The following is a 22,824-nucleotide window of genomic DNA, read 5'->3' as shown; positions in this document are numbered from 1 at the left end:
ATGTTGTAAAAAAAGGGCGGCTGGGTGGCGCAGCGGAGATTGCGCTCGTCACCAATGCAAGAGACTCCGGTCTCGAATCCGGGTGTCAGCATTGCCTCCGGCTTGGGCTGGCCGTCATACTAACTCAATTGGCAGAGGTAGCGGGTGGAAAGTCGATAGGTGGGGATTTGGACAGTGTAGACAGCGACTCCTACAGGTCGGTTGGGGACGCCTGCACAGCAGAGACAGGAAGTAGCGGGGGTAGTGTGAGCCTCCCATGCGTTACACCTCGCCAATGAGAGTCCACGCTGGCAGGTGAAAAGATGTGACAGGCTGCCTCCTCGTGTACCGGAGGGGACACGTGATGCAAGGCTTCTATCGTCCCTACAACCGACCAGTGGGGGGCATAGTCGAGCAACTTTCAAGACAGGGGAGGGGAGAATTGGAAAAACACTAAATTGGAATGGGAGAAAAAAAGAAAATAAGGAGAAAAAGTGGATAAAAAAAAGAAATGTTGTAAAAATTCTAATAATAATTATATAATAATTTTCTTTTTTTAAATGTTGATATTTCCCATTCTTCAGCTTTGCGTCAATCTGCAACATACCCCCATGATATGGGAGACATGGTTTTGCCCAAAAAAAAAAAAAAAAATTAAGTCTGCTCCTCATTTGCTCTTGTCCTTAACAGACAGCTGCCTGGACCAATCGGAGCTTGTGGCGGAGCTCCTTAAGGAGCTGTCGAATCACAACGAGCGCGTGGAGGAGAGGAAGGCGGCGCTGTGTGAGCTGCTGAAGCTGATTCGTGAAAACACACTGCAGGTCTGGGATGAGCACTTCAAGACCATCCTGCTACTGCTACTGGAGACACTGGGAGACGGAGAGGTACACACACACATATATACACATATACATACACATATACCTATACATATATATATACATATATATACCGTAATTCCTCTAATAGTGACCTGTATTCAATTAAAAACTGACTCTCTATTAATGACCGGGTGCGCTGTTGAGCTAAGCTATTATAAGCCGACCTCCTAATACAAACCGGGTTACTAATATACGCGTGAGCGAACCTCTCCTTACTTCCGTATGGAACACGGGTCGCGCGCAGCACGTAACACAACAACAACAGAGCAAGCATGGCTACCGGTACTAAACAGAGACAAAAGTTTGACGTTAAGTTTAAACTTTAAAGAGTAAGTTTTGAGGTATGCATAACTGGAGGAGGGACAAAAGTGAGCGAGGAGATGGAGACACTACTTTCCGAGTGGAAACATTATGAGAGCTAACGTTGCTACCTACTGTTCCCGGAGCTGCTAACTGGCTAACGTTATGAGAGCTAACGTTGCTACCTACTGTTCCCGGAGCTGCTAACATTATGAGAGCTAACGTTGCTACCTACTGTTCCCGGAGCTGCTAACTGGCTAACGTTATGAGAGCTAACGTTGCTACTTACTGTTCCCGGAGCTGCTAACTGGCTAACGTTATGAGCGCTAACGTTTCTACCTACTGTTCCCGGAGCTGCTAACTGGCTAACGTTATGAGAGCTAACGTTGCTACCTACTGTACCCGGAGCTGCTAACTGGCTAACGTTATGAGAGCTAACGTTGCTACCTACTGTTCCCGGAGCTGCTAACTGGCTAACGTTATGAGAGCTAACGTTGCTACCTACTGTACCCGGAGCTGCTAAGGTAAAGTTACTTGATTTCACTTTGAAAACGTTGAAATGACCAGTGACCACCTGTAATTTCATATAGTACTTGGTTTCAATAAATGAACCCAGTACATTTTACTGGGTTCAAACTGACACAAAATGTTGATTTATTCATTATGATCTGTTTGAAAATTTGAAATATAGGCCTCTCTCTTATACATGCCTCCTCCTAATAAAAGCCTGGTACCCGCTACAGTTGAAACAAATACAAACCCGGGTCACTATTAGAGGAATTACGGTATACATATATATATACACACACACATATATATATATATACACACACACATATACACACATACGTATATACACACATACATATAATACACATATACATATATATCATGTTCAAGTTTCAAGTTTGTTTATTATTTGTCATAATAAAATACAGAATACTTTATGATGAAATGCTTGTTTCTGTATGAGCCCCTGAGAGTGTGCTTCATACAGTAAGAAAACAGTAAGTTAAAAAATATATTAAAAAAATATATAAAAATTTAAGTTATTAACACATTGTCTGCCAGGCATTGTGCCCATCCTTATGCCCAGTCTGCCAGTGCTGTAACCCTATGGAGATGTTTACCTTCTATAACTTTTAAATATTATAGCTATATCGTAGGGGTGGACGGTATAAACGGTATACGGTATAAACGGTATGAATTTGCTCTACGGTATGGATTTTGACTATACCGTGTAACCGGTAGTGCAGCTCTAAAATAGCAATGACGTCATGTAACCACAGCGCGACTATTTCACTCGCATTTGCCCCTAAAAATAGATAGAATTAGTCATAGATAATAGATATGTGCGAACTGGAAAAAGTTATTTAGGAGGCTTCGCGCAGTGGGCGTGCCAGCCCCTACCGCACGCATGTAAACACGGGTCTAGTAGTCTAGTGGGACGGGACACGGGAGCTGTCGGGAGGACGGCGGCGTCTCCCTGAGCTAACGTTAGCTTAGCTACCATTACAAAATGCTTGTTGCGTGGTGGCGATGTCTCGCAGATAATACAAGTACAAGTCTAATTATATAATATATATATTTTATAAAAAAAAAATAAAAAAATTATATAAAATAAAAAAAATGTTTTTATCAAAAACGATGATACCGTGATATATACCGTTACCGTCTATGCTTCAAATTATACCGTGATATAAATTTTAGACCATACCGTCCACCCCTACTATATCGACATTACTATGGCCCATTTAACATCGGGTATCTATCGTTCCGGATGTGGGAACGTTATATTTTTTCATTCATACATTGTCGTGTTAGTACCCTCGTGAATATAAGTATGTTTTTAAGGTTTTCTGCAGTAATTCCTAAAACGCGAGTTATAGGCCCTGACGCATATGATAGATTATCGATTGCTGTTTCTTTCCTATACACGCTATATTAAAAAATTCAAATGTATATGATCGGTATACATTATGCTTCATCATGCGTGAAGGAAAGGGGGGGGGGGGTCGTTTATAATTCCTTCATCGTCAGTAACGGCTTTATTTAGTATGGGTTGATATGTTGATCAGATGGTTTGCAGTGAAATGAATAAACAATCGGGCTGAAAATAACATTATATTCCCCTTACCGTGGGCCGATGAGACTGGCGGTGAAAGATCCCAATTATTCGACGCTGATTGCCTAGGTACATTTCCGGTTTGTATGGCACAATAAACGCCGAAATCATATCGATTATTACTAGGGATGTCCGATATTATCGGCCGACCGATATTATCGGCCGATATCGGCAGTAAAATGTGATATCGGAAAATATCGGTATCGGGGGAAAAAAAAAAAAAAAAAAAAATGTTTTTTTTTTTTACATTTATTTAACCTTTATTTACCCAGGCAAGCAAGTAAGAACCAATTCTTATTTTATTTATTGTCAAAAGTATGCATGTTGGTTTAATTCAACAACAAGAGATATGTAATGTTAATTTTTACTTTTTTAATTATCATATTTTGCACAGATAATGCTTACATTTAGAAAGCCTTTTGAATGCATCCAGTGAAATTATTAATTACCTGAAATTATTCAGTTTTTTTGGGGGGAAACCCTGCATATATCGGTATCGGTTGATATCGGTATCGGTATCGAAATTAAGAGTTGGACAATATCGGAATATCGGTATCGGTAAAAAAGCCAATATCGAGCATCCCTAATTATTACGTTTCGAAAGCGATCCCATGCACTCGAGTGTGTATCTAGACCCACGTTACAAGATATTACTGGCCGAGGAATTTCCTCGATGCACAGAGCGCCACTTCCGGTTTGGCTTGGAGTGTAACTCGCCCGACATCCACCAGGCGGCGGTATTGAGGCCTTGCAATATCAGACAGGATCCAGCTGCAGTCCCGGAGGGAGGCTGGATGAATTATGAATGCCATGGCGAAAAAATGAAATATTGATTCCAAAAACTAGTTTATTCGTTGTTGGCGCACAACGCATGGCGGGCAATAACGAGTTATCACGTTTTTGGCGCACAATTTAAGAAGTAAGTAAAGGAATGTTCAGTCAATATACATATATACAATATACAATACAGAGTAAAATGAGTACCAGTGAGGTACAAAACTTAGGGTAAGGTGCAAATGAGGTATGAATGTAGTGCACATCTCTTTAGTAATAGATACTATTACTAGATAGATTGATTGATTGAAAACTTTATTAACAGATTGCAGAATGGGTACAATACAGTACAGCTCAATACACACAATTGTTAAGGGGATGCAGACCAGAGAAAGATTTTCGTCTTGTTTACATCAGGGTCCCCCATTTTCAATTCATCAGGACATATATGACATACATGACATACAGATAGTCAGTACTGCTACATCTATACATTTATGACATACCAGATTTGCAAATACAGTACTGTTTGTGATACAAAAGGAGTCAGGAAAAGGGAGTATATACATTTGACGTAGAAACTGTACATTGGAGGAGGTTGGGTTGGGTTGTGTGGGGGAGGGTTGGGTACATTGGGATATTGACAACCATACTGGGTAATTTACATTGGAGGTGGTTGGGGGGGGGGGGGGGGGAGAAACACTGTATAAACAAGCAAAACTGTACATTGGGGGGGGGGGGGGGGGGGAGAGACACTGTACAAACAAGCAAAATTGTACATTGGACTATTGACAAAACCATACTAGGTAAATGACTGTACATTGGAGGGGGTTGGGTTAGGACATTTACAGGGGCCAGTTTTGAATTGCAGTCTCCCGTAGGTGTCCCTTGAGATTGGTTTTGAAAGTGGGTAGTGATCCACATTCCTTTACAGCTTTGGGTAGGGCGTTCCACATTGATGTGGCATAATTGCGAAACGTGTTTAGTCCCTTATTTGAGCCGAATCTGGGTTTAACATGATTTGTGGAGCTCCCTCTGGTGTTGTGATCGTGGTATTCACTGACCTTTGGGAAGTATTTTGACATGTACATGGGTACCTTGGTCGTGTAGTGTATCTTGTAGACCAGGCCCATTGCAAGTTGCTGTACTCTGTCGTCTACTCTAAGCCATCCTAGGTTGTCAAAGTGGGCAGGGGTGAGGTGGGTTCTAGGAGTAAGGTCAAGCAGTAGTCTGACCAGTTTGTTTTGAGATGTTTGTAATTTTGTTTTTAGCGCATTTGAGGTGCTTTGGTACCATGAGGTGCAAGCATAGTCGTAGTACCCTTGAATGAGTGCTCCTGCCAGAGTCTTCAGGGTATTCCTGTTTACCAGAGAGGAGATCCGGTACAATAGTGTATGTTTAAAGTGAGTGTGTACATATGGATGTGTGTGCTGTGAGTGTAGATGATGGGTTGTTACATAGTGTCATTGTCATTGAGCATCCTGATGGCCTGGGGATAGAAGCTCCTTCTGAGTTTGTACTGGCCATGAGACTATCTACATACACATATACATATTAGGGGTGTAACGATGCAACCTCACAGCGATGAATTTAGATTACAATTATTCAGGCAACAATTCAATGCATCATAAAATCTCTTGATTTGACCACGATTCGATTAGATTAATTTCAGTTAATTCCCCAAAAATTGTTGAATACACAAATGTGTCTGGGGCAACTGATTCACTCAGCATGAATGGACTATAGGTAAATAAAAACAATACACACAAATAGAAAAAAAAATTATTTCGATACATTTCGATTATAATCGATTCTAACATATTCAAAACGATGCAGTTGAATCGTCACATTAGAATCGATGCATTTCAATTAATCGATGCATCGTTACACCCCTAATACATATATATACATATACACACACACATATACATATACACACATACACACACACGTATATTATATACACACATACACACACATATATACCGTATACATATATATACATGGGTTGATGATGTTACAGAGGAGCGTCCTGAAGGTGAGACTCCCTCTCTCTCTCTCTCTCTCTCTCTCTCTCTCTCTCTCTCTCTCTCTCTCTCTCTCTCTCTCTCCTCAGCATGTGATCCGAGCTCTGGCCCTGCGGGTTCTGAGGGAGATCCTGAGCAAGCAGCCCTGGAGGTTCAAGAACTACGCTGAGCTCACCATCATGAAGGCCCTGGAGGCCCACAAGGACCCCCACAAAGAGGTGTGTAGCAGGATGACTCTATAAAGGACCCCATAAAGAGGTGTGTAGCAGGATGACTCTATAAAGGACCCCACAAAGAGGTGTGTAGCAGGATGACTCTATAAAGGACCCCATAAAGAGGTGTGTAGCAGGATGACTCTATAAAGGACCCCACAAAGAGGTGTGTAGCAGGATGACTCTATAAAGGACCCCATAAAGAGGTGTGTAGCAGGATGACTCTATAAAGGACCCCACAAAGAGGTGTGTAGCAGGATGACTCTATAAAGGACCCCACAAAGAGGTGTGTAGCAGGATGACTCTATAAAGGACCCCATAAAGAGGTGTGTAGCAGGATGACTCTATAAAGGACCCCCACAAAGAGGTGTGTAGCAGGATGACTATAAAGGACCCCACAAAGAGGTGTGTAGCAGGATGACTCTATAAAGGACCCCCACAAAGAGGTGTGTAGCACGATGACTCTATAAAGGACCCCACAAAGAGGTGTGTAGCACGATGACTCTATAAAGGACCCCACAAAGAGGTGTGTAGCAGGATGACTCTATAAAGGACCCCACAAAGAGGTGTGTAGCACGATGACTCTATAAAGGACCCCACAAAGAGGTGTGTAGCATGATGACTCTATAAAGGACCCCACAAAGAGGTGTGTAGCACGATGACTCTATAAAGGACCCCACAAAGAGGTGTGTAGCAGGATGACTCTATAAAGGACCCCCACAAAGAGGTGTGTAGCAGGATGACTCTATAAAGGACCCCCACAAAGAGGTGTGTAGCATGATGACTCTATAAAGGACCCCACAAAGAGGTGTGTAGCACGATGACTCTATAAAGGACCCCCACAAAGAGGTGTGTAGCAGGATGACTATAAAGGACCCCACAAAGAGGTGTGTAGCAGGATGACTCTATAAAGGACCCCACAAAGAGGTGTGTAGCACGATGACTCTATAAAGGACCCCACAAAGAGGTGTGTAGCATGATGACTCTATAAAGGACCCCACAAAGAGGTGTGTAGCAGGATGACTCTATAAAGGACCCCACAAAGAGGTGTGTAGCAGGATGACTCTATAAAGGACCCCCACAAAGAGGTGTGTAGCATGATGACTCTATAAAGGACCCCACAAAGAGGTGTGTAGCACGATGACTCTATAAAGGACCCCCACAAAGAGGTGTGTAGCAGGATGACTATAAAGGACCCCACAAAGAGGTGTGTAGCAGGATGACTCTATAAAGGACCCCACAAAGAGGTGTGTAGCACGATGACTCTATAAAGGACCCCACAAAGAGGTGTGTAGCATGATGACTCTATAAAGGACCCCACAAAGAGGTGTGTAGCAGGATGACTCTATAAAGGACCCCACAAAGAGGTGTGTAGCACGATGACTCTATAAAGGACCCCCACAAAGAGGTGTGTAGCACGATGACTCTATAAAGGACCCCACAAAGAGGTGTGTAGCACGATGACTCTATAAAGGACCCCCACAAAGAGGTGTGTAGCACGATGACTCTATAAAGGACCCCACAAAGAGGTGTGTAGCACGATGACTATAAAGGACCCCACAAAGAGGTGTGTAGCACGATGACTATAAAGGACCCCACAAAGAGGTGTGTAGCAGGATGACTATAAAGGACCCCACAAAGAGGTGTGTAGCAGGATGACTCTATAAAGGACCCCACAAAGAGGTGTGTAGCACGATGACTCTATAAAGGACCCCCACAAAGAGGTGTGTAGCAGTATAACTCTATAAAGGACCCCACAAAGAGGTGTGTAGCACGATGACTCTATAAAGGACCCCACAAAGAGGTGTGTAGCAGGATGACTATAAAGGATCCCACAAAGAGGTGTGTAGCACGATGACTCTATAAAGGACCCCACAAAGAGGTGTGTAGCACGATGACTCTATAAAGGACCCCACAAAGAGGTGTGTAGCACGATGACTCTATAAAGGACCCCACAAAGAGGTGTGTAGCAGGATGACTATAAAGGACCCCACAAAGAGGTGTGTAGCAGGATGACTCTATAAAGGACCCCACAAAGAGGTGTGTAGCAGGATGACTCTATAAAGGACCCCACAAAGAGGTGTGTAGCAGGATGACTATAAAGGACCCCACAAAGGTGTGTAGCAGGATGACTATAAAGGACCCCACAAAGAGGTGTGTAGCAGGATGACTATAAAGGACCCCACAAAGAGCTGTGTAGCACGATGACTCTATAAAGGACCCCACAAAGAGGTGTGTAGCATGATGACTCTATAAAGGACCCCCACAAAGAAGTGTGTAGCACGATGACTCTATAAAGGACCCCACAAAGAGGTGTGTAGCACGATGACTATAAAGGACCCCCACAAAGAGGTGTGTAGCATGATGACTCTATAAAGGACCCCACAAAGAGGTGTGTAGCAGGATGACTCTATAAAGGACCCCACAAAGAGGTGTGTAGCAGGATGACTATAAAGGACCCCACAAAGAGGTGTGTAGCAGGATGACTCTATAAAGGACCCCCACAAAGAGGTGTGTAGCACGATGACTCTATAAAGGACCCCACAAAGAGGTGTGTAGCAGGATGACTCTATAAAGGACCCCCACAAAGAGGTGTGTAGCAGGATGACTATAAAGGACCCCACAAAGAGCTGTGTAGCACGATGACTCTATAAAGGACCCCACAAAGAGGTGTGTAGCACGATGACTATAAAGGACCCCCACAAAGAGGTGTGTAGCACGATGACTATAAAGGACCCCCACAAAGAGGTGTGTAGCAGGATGACTATAAAGGACCCCCACAAAGAGGTGTGTAGCAGGATGACTATAAAGGACCCCACAAAGAGGTGTGTAGCAGGATGACTATAAAGGACCCCACAAAGCTGTGTAGCACGATGACTCTATAAAGGACCCCACAAAGAGGTGTGTAGCACGATGACTATAAAGGACCCCCACAAAGAGGTGTGTAGCAGGATGACTATAAAGGACCCCACAAAGAGGTGTGTAGCAGGATGACTATAAAGGACCCCACAAAGAGCTGTGTAGCACGATGACTCTATAAAGGACCCCACAAAGAGGTGTGTAGCAGGATGACTCTATAAAGGACCCCACAAAGAGGTGTGTAGCAGGATAACTCTATAAAGGACCCCCACAAAGAGGTGTGTAGCAGGATGACTCTATAAAGGACCCCCACAAAGAGGTGTGTAGCAGGATGACTCTATAAAGGACCCCACAAAGAGGTGTGTAGCAGGATGACTCTATAAAGGACCCCACAAAGAGGTGTGTAGCAGTATGACTCTATAAAGGACCCCACAAAGAGCTGTGTAGCAGGATGACTCTATAAAGGACCCCACAAAGAGGTGTGTAGCAGGATGACTATAAAGGACCCCACAAAGAGGTGTGTAGCAGGATGACTCTATAAAGGACCCCCACAAAGAGGTGTGTAGCAGGATGACTCTATAAAGGACCCCACAAAGAGGTGTGTAGCACGATGACTATAAAGGACCCCACAAAGAGGTGTTTAGCAGGATGACTCTATAAAGGACCCCACAAAGAGGTGTGTAGCAGGACGACTCTATAAAGGACCCCACAAAGAGGTGTGTAGCAGGATGACTCTATAAAGGACCCCACAAAGAGGTGTGTAGCACGATGACTATAAAGGACCCCACAAAGAGGTGTGTAGCACGATGACTCTATAAAGGACCCCCACAAAGAGGTGTGTAGCACGATGACTCTATAAAGGACCCCACAAAGAGGTGTGTAGCACGATGACTCTATAAAGGACCCCACAAAGAGGTGTGTAGCACGATGACTCTATAAAGGACCCCACAAAGAGGTGTGTAGCACGATGACTCTATAAAGGACCCCACAAAGAGGTGTGTAGCACGATGACTCTATAAAGGACCCCACAAAGAGGTGTGTAGCACGAGGCGTTAGGACTCTATATAGTAGAGGAGGTGTAGTACGACTGGTTCACCACAACATCAGGGTGTGGTGACAGTGGGTGGGTGGTTTGATGTAGTTAGCGCGCTATTTCACCCTTTGCAAGTGCTTTGTGATGGTTTGTTTTGGGGCTATTTGCACAGGCATAGCGTCAGGAAAAAGCAATCCCTTTGTGACTCCGCCCCTCTGTGTTGCGACTCCGCCCCTCTGTGTTGTGACTCCGCCCCTCTGTGTGTTTCAGGTGGTGCGGGCGGCGGAGGAGACGGCGGCCATGCTGGCGCTGTCCATCAGCCCGGACCAGTGTGTCAAGGTGCTGTGTCCCATCATCCAGTCAGCAGACTACCCCATCAACCTGGCCGCCATCAAGATGCAGACCAAAGTCATAGAGAGGGTTCCCCAAGACGGGCTGGCCAGCCTGCTGCCGGAGATCGTACCAGGACTCATACAGGTAACCACCTGACAGACCGACGTACATTACGTGACCCGGCACGGTCTAACCCGTCTTGTTAAGGAGCTCACGATTCCTCAGAAAACCCCAAAATTTTGCACAATTCAGAAATTGGTTGAAATGGAGATATTGGCAATTTTGAGTGCTTTGAAATGTTCTCTGTCTCCTTATTTGCAAAAGTTAATACGACTTGTAAATGTGTTCATTATTATTAGATTGTCCGACAGTATTATTTTCCTTGCTGTGTGAAAAAACAGTTGCGTCTGAGGGGGAAGAGTCTGAGGGGGTGGAGTCTGATGGGGTGGAGTCTGAGGGGGTGGAGTCTGATGGGGTGGAGTTTGAGGGGGGGAGTCTGAGGGGAGCCTGAGGGGGTGGAGTCTGAGGGGGTGGAGTCTGAGGGGGTGGAGTCTGATGGGGTGGAGTCTGAGGGGGGGAGTCTGAGGGGAGCCTGAGGGGGTGGAGTCTGATGGGGTGGAGTCTGAGGGGAGCCTGAGGGGGGGAGCCTGAGGGGGGGAGTCTGATGGGGTGGAGTCTGATGGGGTGGAGTCTGATGGGGTGGAGTCTGATGGGGTGGAGTCTGATGGGGTGGAGTCTGAGGGGGTGGAGTCTGAGGGGGGGGAGTCTGAGGGGGTGGAGTCTGAGGGGGTGGAGTCTGAGGGGGTGGAGTCTGAGGGGAGCCTGAGGGGGTCGAGTCTGAGGGGGTGGAGTCTGAGGGGGGGAGTCTGAGGGGAGTCTGAGGGGGTGGAGTATGAGGGGGTGGAGTCTGATGGGGTGGAGTCTGAGGGGGTGGAGTCTGAGGGGGGGAGTCTGAGGGGGGTGGAGTCTGATGGGGTGGAGCCTGAGGGGGGTGGAGTCTGAGTGGCACAACAGTGTATATGGCCTGTGGTGACGACGATGATGTTTGTTTCAGGGTTATGACAACTCTGAGAGCAGCGTGAGGAAGGCCTGTGTGTTCTGTCTGGTGGCCATCTATGCCGTCATCGGGGAGGACCTCAAGCCCCATCTCAGCCAGCTGTCCAGCAGCAAGGTGACTCGCTTTGTTTCTATTGATCCTTTATTTTACGTGAAGCACCTCATAGACTAGAGTGATGGGTCAGTGTTGTCATAGAAACCATGGAAAGAATGGTGTCACCTTGTTACCACTGGGAGACGAGTCGTGTTGTAAGAGTCTCCCGCTGCTGAAGAACTGTGCTGTTGGCTCATGTCACTCATTCAGTCAATCAGCCATTCACTCACCATTAACCCTCCTGCACCCCCCCCCCCCGTCAACCCCTCCCCCGTCCCCCACTAAACCCCTCCCCTGTCCCCCACTCAACCCTTCCCCCACTCAACCCCTCCCCCGTCCCCTACTCAACCCCTCCCCCGTCCCCCACTCAACCCCTCCCCTGTCCCCCACTCAACCCCTCCCCCACTCAATCCCTCCCCCGTCCCCCACTCAATCCCTCCCCCGTCCCCCACTCAACCCCTCCCCTGTCCCCCACTCAACCCCTCCCCCACTCAATCCCTCCCCCGTCCCCCACTCAACCCCTCCCCTGTCCCCCACTCAACCCCTCCCCCACTCAATCCCTCCCCCGTCCCCCACTCAATCCCTCCCCCGTCCCCCACTCAACCCGTCCCCTACTCAATCCCTCCCCCGTCCCCCACTCAACCCCTCCACCGTCCCCCACTCCACCCATCCCCCACTCAACCCTTCCCCCCTCCCCCACTCCACCCCTTCCCCCGTCCCCCACTCAACCCCTCCCCCACTCAACCCTTCCCCCGTCCCCCACTCAACCCCTCCCCCACTCCACCCCTTCCCCCGTCCCCCACTCAACCCCTCCCCCACTCCACCCCTCCCCCGTCCCCTACTCAACCCCTCCCCCACTCCACCCCTCCCCCGTCCCCCACTCAACCCATCCACCCCTCCCCTGTCCCCTACTCAACCTCTCCCCCGTCCCCCACTCTGTTGCCTAGAGGGCGCTGTTTGACGACATTACAGAGCGTAACTTTAATTGATTGATCAGCAGAATCTTGAAGCTAGAACAAACAGGACGCGTGAATATTAAAGTCAACCAACTTGTGTTCAGCTTTTCTCTGATTGGCCACGACCCCCCGCCCCCTTTTGCCGCGAGCGCGGCAGAAGTCCCTGCAAGCGGCAGAGGTCCCAAATGAAATGAATGATGAAGCGCGGAGCTGTAATCGAATCGCGCGAATACACAACGCATTTATCAAAACAACTACACGCTTCACTCGTCAGTGGAGGCTGCTGACTGATTAACTAGAAACTGTACATTGTAACGTTATATAATGTATAATGTTATTTCGCGTGCTGACTGATTAACTAGAAACTGTACATTGTAACGTTATATAATGTATAATGTTATTTCGCGTGCCGACTGATTAACTAGAAACTGCACATTGTGAAGCGCCAGCGGGGCGATGCGGTGGTTTCTCCCCGGCTTCCGTGCGCCGCCGCCGGCTTGACTCGGTCCAGCTCCAGCAGCAGCGGCCGTCTTCCGTTGTAGAAGCCCTTTCAATGACAGAGCTCTCATATTTTGCGAATGCATAAACTATATCTTAAATTATGGCTATGTGTCTAATATGGCTGTCGCTTATCAATGACTTCGCGACAGCCATATTGGACACATAGCCATAATTTAAGATATAGTTTATGCATTCGCAAATATGAGAGCTCTGTCATTGAAGTGGGTGGTGGCAGCGTAACAACGTTCACTTCACCCTGATGTAAAGTAGCGATTTTTATTGTTTTGTCATGACAAACCAATTACATAATCCAACATATGTGTAAAGAAACAACATATTCCAGTTAACGGTATATTTTTTTAATGATTCATTACGGTATAAATTAGGTTAACTGGAGCTGCGTATTGCTGGCTCTCATATTTGCGAATACAACAGCGTTCACCCTGATGTAAACAAAACAAGTCATTGCGACGGCCATATTAGACACATAGCCATAATTTAAGATATAGTTTATGCATTCGCAAAATATGAGAGCTCTGTCATTGGAGGCTGTGGAGGCTGCTGACTGATTAACTAGAAACTGTACATTGTAACGTTATATAATGTATAATGATAACATCCCCAACGCTGCAACACGCCCCATTCCTCCCAGGTGTCAGGCGTCAGGCTCCTCATTCGCTTCCATTCATTTTGGGGACCATGTTCAAATATCATACTTCTGAAGTATAAACAAACTATACTGCTGTGACGATTTCGCGAGGCCACAGATGGGTTGAATGATTGTGGATATAATATAGAAAACACATCATTATGATATTGTCAGATGTCTCTCTGCCGCGTAACAACACACAGAGCGACGCGGCGCGGATAAGGGCGTGTGCTAGGGCGGTCACGTGGCCGTGTGGCCAATCAGAGAAACGCTGAATGAAAAGCTGAACACAAGTTGGTTGCCAAACAGGACACCGATTAACCCTTTCACTGCCACACTACCGTCGGTAGTGTGATAGTAAAGGGTTAACCTTCTGTAGTGCAGCAGTGAAAGGGTTAACCTTCTGTGTATTGTCGCAGTGAAAGGGTTAACCGTTTGGTAGTGCGGCAGTGAAAGGGTTTTAACAACCGTTTGATTCGTCTCCTTTGTCTTTTCTCTCCAGCTGAAGTTGTTGAATCTGTACATCAAGCGCGCCCAGTCTGGCTCCAGTGGCGATCCGTCGGACGTCCTATAGGAGAGAGACAGCGCCCCCCACCAGCCAAACCTAGAACTGCAACTCTGCCCATACAGACTCTAATGCACATACATGCTCATCGACTCACACCGACACACACGCAGTCATGAACAAAACACATAAAACTAACGCAGAACCTGTCACACATATAGCTATTTGCACTTAACACGTGCTGACACGCCGATTCAAACAAACACGCTCTCTCTCCTACAGACGGTTAGACAAACCTGCACAAACACACCGCTGCCCTCACATGTCCGTTTGTTTCCACGCCTCTGCTTCCTGCCTCAGTGCATGGTGGGAGTTGCTGTCCAGAGGAGGGGGTGGGGGGGGGGGGCATCGTAGTTCTCCCGACAGACGACGACGATCCACCTTGCTCTCTGGAAATTCAAGACTGAATCCCCCCCCCCCCCCCCCCCCAGGTGCGCGTTGTTTGTGTCGCTCATTGCTTCTGCAGGATAAAGATGTTGACCCTTCAAGGACATACCGGGTGATCTTCAACCTCCATCCTCCTCGTACCCCCTCCTCTCGACACCACGGCACAGCCCCTTGACTTCCATCTCCATAGCAACAGAGAAGCTCTGCGTGGTCCTTACAGAGGGGAGGGGCAGGGAGTAGCTCCAGCCACGAGACGGACGGACGGACGGGGGGGGGGGGGGGGGGTGATTAGGCATTTAAAGTGGGGGTTTGTCCGGGACAACGAGGTTTTGAAGTACCATTGTTCATACATACATACATACATACATACATACATACATACATACATACATACATACATACACTCTTGAAAATCTAAATAAAAGGTGCTGATGAGAACTAGGTACGACCAGACCCCACCCCCGCACGGCACCGACACTTTGCAAGCGCAGGTCACGACTGGCGTGAGGTCACGACCAGACGGAGGCGTGTTTTAGAGGCGTGACGTGCTGCGTGACGTGCTATGAGGCGTGACGGAGGCATGTTTTAGAGGCGTGACGTGCTGCTCTCCTATATGCATGAGAGGAGTTTTAACCAGCCCAGATGTTTTCATCAGGGGTCCTGCTTGCAGCCGGAGTAGCGAGGGGGGGGGGGGGGGGGGGGGGGTGAAATTAATGTGAACGACGTCCACCCCTTTCACAGAAGTCTTCGGTGCCCGCCACTGCTCCCAGCTTGTCTTGGATTGGTCCACTTTTAGGCAAATGGGGGGGGTGTGGGGGTGTGTGTGTGTGGCTTATTACATGAAGTATGACCGGACATGGCTTATTATTATCACATCTTATCTATATATATATAATATCTATATATGATATTGAAATGGAATATCCAATAACAATGTCATTTAGGAGAGTCCCCCAGGGAGGGGAGGGGAGGGGGGGGATGTGCGCTCATCCCTGTTCCTCTCTTCTGTGCTGCGCGTGCCGCAGTCTCTCTCTCTCACGTTGATTTCTCTCTGGTGAGAAATTTGTAGAAATGTATTATTTACAGATCTGAATAAAAATGTCATGTCACCTTTTCCCTTCTTCCTCCTCTCTTCTCCTCTTCCTCCTCTCGTCTCGTTATTATTTCGCTCTTGTGAGTAACATTCTAGTTTCACTGTTGTGTTTCATTTACAAAGCTGTGCTTACAATAAACTGAAAAATAAAGAAAACTTGTACAGACCATAATAAACACATCTCTCGTCTGTTTGCTCGAGGGTCGAGGTCGAACACGGTTCCTTGGTTCCACTCATAAATGTAAAGATAAAGGACTGGAGACATGTTTTCATTTTCTAGTTGATTTGACTGAGCTCTTTATACAAGGACTAACGCATGATGGCAGGTGAGTTTACAGGCTATTTGTGTTTCTTTGTAGTTGAAAAGGTTTGTTTCTGTTAGTAAAACCATTCGATTAAAGATCCAAATTATACTCTTAGAAATAAAACCCCACAGGGGCGGTCGTGTGGCGTAGCGGAGATTGCGCTCGTCACCAATGCAAGAGGCTGCGGTCTCGACTTCCGGAGTCAGCATTGCCCTGCGGCTTGGGCCGGTCGTCATACTAACTCGTTTGGCTGAGTTAGGGGGAGGGAAGTCGTTGGTGGTAATCTGGCGTTGTGGACAGTGACGCCTACAGGTCAGGTCTGGGCGCCTGCTCAGCGAAAGGCAGCGTGACCTCCCACGCGTTACGCTTCACCAATGAGATTCCTCGCTGCCAGTTGAAAAAAGAGCCACTGGCTGTCTCCACATGTGTCGGAGGAAGCATGTGGTGGACTTCAGGGTTCCCTTGTACCGACCAGTAGGAGGAACATGCGCACAACAACCATGTAGGGGAGGGGGGGAATTGGCATAATGACTAAATTGGGATGGGGAGAAAAATAGAAAAATCAGGCGGAGAAAAAGAGAATAAAAAAATAAAACTACATTATTTTTAGATAAACGACTGGATTGGGTCTTTTACCACCGGCCAGTGTTTTTGACAAGAGGCACAAAAGTGACATGCAGGCAACAAGATGTTCCTTTGTGATTAAAGCAGAGATGCTGAATCAGACCGTTGGGCTCGGTCCCACCTGTTCATCACCTAAACACACACGGGCCACCTTTTGTAGCAATGAAGACGTTTTGCTTGCACTAAGCAATAGAGATGAATGACAAATGCAATGTAACACGTTATAAGACCTGTTCCCTGTCCGCGTGTATATTTTCCCTAACAGAGTTGCACTTCCGCGTTCGGTTTGCGCAATCTGATTGGCCACTGACTACGCCAAAACAGCGCGTTACGCTAGTTCTGCTAACAGCCTGCAGCCAGCATTATCCAATTCATATCAATCGAAATAACGTATTGTTTTCATCTCTCTATATTAACACATTCCCGCCCGAGCACGGAGATCTTCGTGTTTCGAGTCCATGCGTTGTGGACAGAGGCACGGATATATCCGTGGGAAGTTGTTATTGCTTTTATTCCATTTTAATAACCTATTCAAGGTCGCCGAGCGGCACTGCAGATTTACCCTACTCTATGAATTCGACAAGGTGCAATACCGGCCAGATCCTCTTAGGGGCACTATCGCGATAATGCAGTGTGCCCTGTGGCTGAACGGATCAGTATTTTCTTTTTCTTTCAATGGAGATTTCAGTAGCAGGATTCTGGATGTGCAGCATGTAGCTTGGATTACATTTCAGATCGCAGATTTCACCATGCAATAAGGGGATTTATCATCAGCCAATGGATATATCGATCTACCAGATGGCGATCGATAACGGGGAAATGCTCGGGGGGATCAGCCCGGACCACGGTAAGATCTTTTTCACGTAAATTACAGCCCGATCAGGCATTGTTTTGATAGCCATCCAGGCGTTCGGCCTATGTGGCTAGTTAGACGAACACGGTTATTGGTAATCAATAATAATAAACAACGTCCCCCGCCCCCCCCCCCCCCCCCCCCTTTCATGCATACATGCTTTGGGATCGTGTCGATCATATGCAGTTTGAGTTATTTCTGTAGCATCTGTAAAACGGAAATGCCATTGGATATAACGTTAGCAGCTATTAGCCCTATAACTAGCCTTCCAGATAATATACTAGTCCCAAATCCCGTATAACGCTTATATTCACTGCGCTATAAAATGAGAACCTATTGATGCCTTTTTTTTTATCTTTAAGCCATTTTGAAGGGACGGTTTATGGACTCAATTGACGATGAGAATGGACAGATAGCAATACTATAAAGCATAGGTGTCAAACTCACGGCCCGCGGGCCAAATGCGGCCCGCCACGTCATTTGATGTGGCCCCCCAAGAGCTCTGGTTAATTTTTTTTTTTTTAACATTAATCTTGGGTTAAAAAATAGCGGTGTCAAAATAATTGTGGGTTAATGCGTTAATAAAGCTTTGACAGCCTTAGTTATTACGCATTCTTACACATACATGTGTGTTGAACATCTGAGGTATTGATGAAGTAACAAAGGAAAAAAGCCAAAAGCACTTACTCCTCAGACATTCTTTGACAATTTTACAGCCCAAAATACAAAAAAGATCCAGGCGGAATAGGTAACAAAGGGTTGAAGAAATATTGTCTGAACTGTCAGATGCAAGCTGGCTGTGTGACATAACCGAGCATCTCGCTCAATTGAATAAGAAGCTGTAGGGACGCAAACAAGTCCCACCCAAAACTTGACCAATATAGTTGTGAACTGAGACAACCCTTATTTTGTTATTTTTGAGTACAGTTACAGTTGTGTGTTCATGCAGACACATAATAGCAATTTCATTACGAATTGAAAATGGGGGACCCTGATGTAAACAAGTCGAAAGTCTTTCTCTGGTCTGCATCCCCTTAACAATTGTGTGTATTGAGCTGTACTGTACTGTACCCATTCTGCAATCTGTTAATTAAAGTTAATTAAACTATCTTCCATTAGTTGGATGTATGGCCTCTGCAAGGTTGTGTGCAGCCATTTGTTTTTGTAACATCTGCTACATCTGTCCCACGTGTTCTTTGCAGCTCACAGGTGTTAGTTCTGCCCCTCTTGACTGTGACAAAAAGGTTTTGAACAAACTTAATGTCATAGCTTGTATTTGATGATATTCTTCTTTGTTATTTACTTGAATGGTTTGATCATTGATTGATGGAGTAATATGGGGTTCTGATAAACTAAAATTATTTGTTAAAATAACATAAGCTAACATATATTTTTACATCTATGCAAATGCATATGCAATATGTATAACTTGAATAAGTAATAAATACAGAAACAACATGTTTAACAATATGTAAATGAGTAGCTACATTTATTTTACATTACATTAACATTTATACGGTCTTTGGCCCTTTGAGGGCAACCATAATGCTGATGTGGCCCTCTGTGAAAATGAGTTTGACACCTGCTATAAAGTATAGATTTAGCTGTACAAAAAGTCCCACGTTTGTTTACATTCCCCGGTCCTCTTGACATTAATTAGACTCGGCCCAATGGCCCCGAATGTGTTAACGTGATTCCATCAACACAACATAAATGTTCAAAACACGACAAGACAGTTTGCATCACTTCCCACGGTTCTCGGCACTTATTCTACCGGTAGTGCGGTAGTTGTTGCCACGGTATTGGGTCTTTGGGTGAATACTTCATTGGCGGGGAAGAAGAACACTGAGGGGGCTTTCTCACTGCCATTTTGGGTCGAATCAGCTCCGCTCCGTCCTCGTTCCGTCCTTGGGTGCGAACTTCCACCCTCCCTCTCTCCCCTCTGGTTTGTGTACAAACTGCAGTCTTGGTGCGCTCCGGGTTTTTGTTTACGGTTTGCGTTTTGAGCGTGTAATCTTGCCGTAGCGATGATGTCACGCTCTAACGTCAACACAGGAAGAGTTTAACATACGGTGGTGGAAACTGGATGCTGACATAAATAAATATGAAGTTATATTTGAACCTCTGCTGTCAAGCCTTGTCAATATAACCCACCCCCCTTTTCTCACGAATGGAACTGGTGTCGTGGAGTCCGCTTTGAGCGTTTTCCAGGGTTAGCTTAGCCTATTTACTACTTGTTAGTAGTATAGTAGACATAGCAATGGCAAAACAATTGCCAGGCCTAATGTGAGCCAGGGAAGTCTTGTGCTTTGTAACGTGGCTTCATGTTTTCATCCACTGAGCTGTGAGGCTCCACATGCTTGTTTGGTTGAGGTCTGAACTCGCAAATTGCCCATAAATATCGTTTTTGTGGGTATTGTCCAGTTGTTGCTGTATGTTTTTATCTGCCCAAAATTCAAGCAAGCATGAAAGCATTACAGTAACGACGTTGTGTGTGTCAGCAAGTTGATACAGAAGCCTCTCCCGTGTTTTGGTACAAGCTTGTACACCACGCCCCCCGCTCCCACTGGCGCGCACCCGGAACCACCTATTTCAGCGATCCAGGTTTGGAGTGAATCAGCGTCCCCGGGGGAAGGGGGGGAGCGTTCTCAGTAGGACGGACACACCCTTTTCTGGCGCGATCGGGCTCTGATTCGACCCCGAATGGTTAGTGAGAAAGCCCCCTGATAGCGTGGACCGAGCCCCAGGCCACCGTCCCGCGAGCCCCAGGCCATCGTCCTGTGAGCCTTGTTTCCTGTGCGCCTAAAATTATACCTGGTCTCGTCCCGTGGGGCTTGCGGGACGGTGGTCTGGGGCTCGCGGGACGGTGGTCTGGGGCTCGCGGGACGGTGGTCTGGGGCTCGCGGGACGGTGGCCTGGGGCTCGCGGGACGGTCCACACACCGCTATCAGTGTTCTTCTTCCCCACCAAGGAAGTATTCACCCAATACCGCGGCAACAACTACCGCACTACCGGTAGAATAAGTGCCGAGAACCGTGGGAAGTGATGCAAACTGTCTTGTCGTGTTTTGAACATTTATGTTGTGTTGATGGAATCACGTTAATATAGAGAGATGAAAACAATATGTTATTTCGATTGATATGAATTGGATAATGCTGGCTGCAGGCTGTTAGCAGAACTAGCATAACGCACTGTTTGGGCGTAGAGTCAGTGGCCAATCAGATTGTGCAAACTGAACGCGGAAGTGCAACTCCGTTAGGGAAAATATACACGCTCCCTGTCCACGTCAGACTCAATGTGCGCGCGCATCAAGGGGGCAAAAGGAACATGAATAATCCTGGTCAGAACAACGGGGCAGACTACAATATATTTGCATTTGTTAGCCATGCTAGCGATCTAACCAATCAATCCATGCCAAAGCTAGATAATGTAAAACGTGAAAGACTCACACTCGCAGCCATGCTGATTTGGTCAAATGACATCCAGCAGTTTTTTTGTTTGAAACTACTTTTAGTCAGGGGAGTGCCATGGTTTCTCCATAGAGCCCCGTCATACTTTTTTAGCGCAGATACAGGGCAACTCAGTCACGTGACTCATTTGGTGTTGCTGATTGGCTGGAACACAGTATGTTTGTAAACAGTGAACAGGTCTATCCAACAATATGATAATGAAAATGCAATTGAGTTGCTCTTAACACTTTCAGCGCCAGCCATTACCCTTATCCTTGTAGCTAACGCACCAGGTTTCCATAGCCTACTTTCACTGTGCGTCACTATGTTTGGAGAGCTATATCTATATTCTATATTATAGCTATGGAGACAATACTATGGTCATTTGACAGTCATTTTCTTCCGTCGAACAAGCAAAAAAGAGAATTGTTTCATGTATACATCCGCGCGGTATCCGGTGGTGAATATTGTATAGTTTAGGAGTGATCCGGGCTAATTCCTGAAAAGCTGAGTTATAGGGCGCTATGTGAATTCTGCTATAAGCGTTGGCGTTTCTTGCCTGGACACGCTACTATTTCCAAATCAAATGTATATAATAGGTATTATGTTTCATCATGAATGCATGAAGGGGGGGGGGGGTAGTTTTTTAATGCTTTGATAGCCAGTAACGGCACACCACACACGCTGATCAGTTGGATCGATATGAAATCATTGTAGGATTAAGGAGAAATTGACGTCAGATAGTCCTTACCTTTGATCAGGGTTATTCCTGTGCTAGATGCGTTTCGAAGTGGTCGGATGAAGCGATTTATTTGGCTCTGTCTAAATTCAGTGCCCGGAGGGAATTAAATGTAACACCCAGTGTGAAAAAAGGTTTCAAAGGGTGGGCGATACTGCCACCTAGCAGGATGCGGCCGGTATTGCACTTTGGGAATTTCAGAATGATTTCCTATGGTAACCCTGAGGTCTGTGTGCCTGAAAAGAATGAAAAAATCGAATAAAAATAACGATCCAAAAACGTATATATATACGTTTATGGCGCTGAGCGGTTGGCGAGCAAACACGTATATATACGTGGTTGGCCGTGAATGAGTTAATTGCAGTGTCTGCATTGCTTGGCCTTGATGCCTGTTTGTCATGGCCTTCTATTAGAGACCCAATCAGTGATCCAAAAGAAAACATTTTTCAACAAGAGTAGTTGCTGGAGATACTAAGGACTAGCACTAAACAGGTGAATTTGAAGTCATGTTTGTAAACATTGGAATAAAATTAAGCAATAGCTCACGACAGGCCATGGTATATGGTTATTAGATCACAGCTAAGGGGCGTAGTTCACGACAGGCCATGGTATTGATTGATTGGAAATTGTATTAACAGATTGCAGAATGGGTACAATACAGTATGGCTCAATATCATACCAGAGAAAGACTTTCGTCTTGTTTACATCAGGGTCCCCCATTTTCAATTCATCATAACATTTATGACATACAAGATATACAAATAAAGTACTGTTTATTTACAGACAGAGTTTTGTAGTATAATTTGGCAATTATACATATTCTTAAATGGCTGGAATACAGGAGGAAGTCATTTAGAGAAAATCTTCCCGTGACCTTACACAGCTGGATCAATATAGACACCAGCTGTCCCAGGGCACGTGAGCCAGGAAGTCTCAAAGAAACCAATTTGTATACAGAACACCTCCACGAGCTTCAAAGCAACCCACAGAAGGGGTGATTCACCCCCGAAGACTAAAAACAATGATTCGG

At 46.1% G+C, this 22,824-nt stretch overlaps 1 protein-coding gene across 8 annotated transcripts in view; it reads left to right on the top strand.

Annotated features, from left to right (window-relative positions):
* Positions 1 to 14,984, top strand: part of clasp2 (cytoplasmic linker associated protein 2) — a 199,473-nt gene extending 184,489 nt beyond the window's left edge. For all 8 annotated transcript variants that reach the window (XM_084313566.1, XM_084313565.1, XM_084313564.1 and 5 more), the window contains 5 exons: positions 670 to 863; positions 6,176 to 6,304; positions 10,461 to 10,667; positions 11,578 to 11,694; positions 14,282 to 14,984. In XM_084313566.1, the coding sequence (XP_084169692.1) occupies positions 670 to 863; positions 6,176 to 6,304; positions 10,461 to 10,667; positions 11,578 to 11,694; positions 14,282 to 14,353 (719 nt within the window). In that variant the 3' untranslated portion in view covers positions 14,354 to 14,984. The remainder of the gene's footprint in view (positions 1 to 669; positions 864 to 6,175; positions 6,305 to 10,460; positions 10,668 to 11,577; positions 11,695 to 14,281) is intronic.
* Positions 14,985 to 22,824: the final 7,840 nt, after the last annotated feature.

This window comes from Notolepis coatsorum (assembly GCF_963971535.1).
Source record: "Notolepis coatsorum genome assembly, chromosome: 4".
NCBI lineage: Eukaryota > Metazoa > Chordata > Actinopteri > Aulopiformes > Paralepididae > Notolepis > Notolepis coatsorum.
This window is presented reverse-complemented; position numbering and strand designations above follow the sequence as displayed.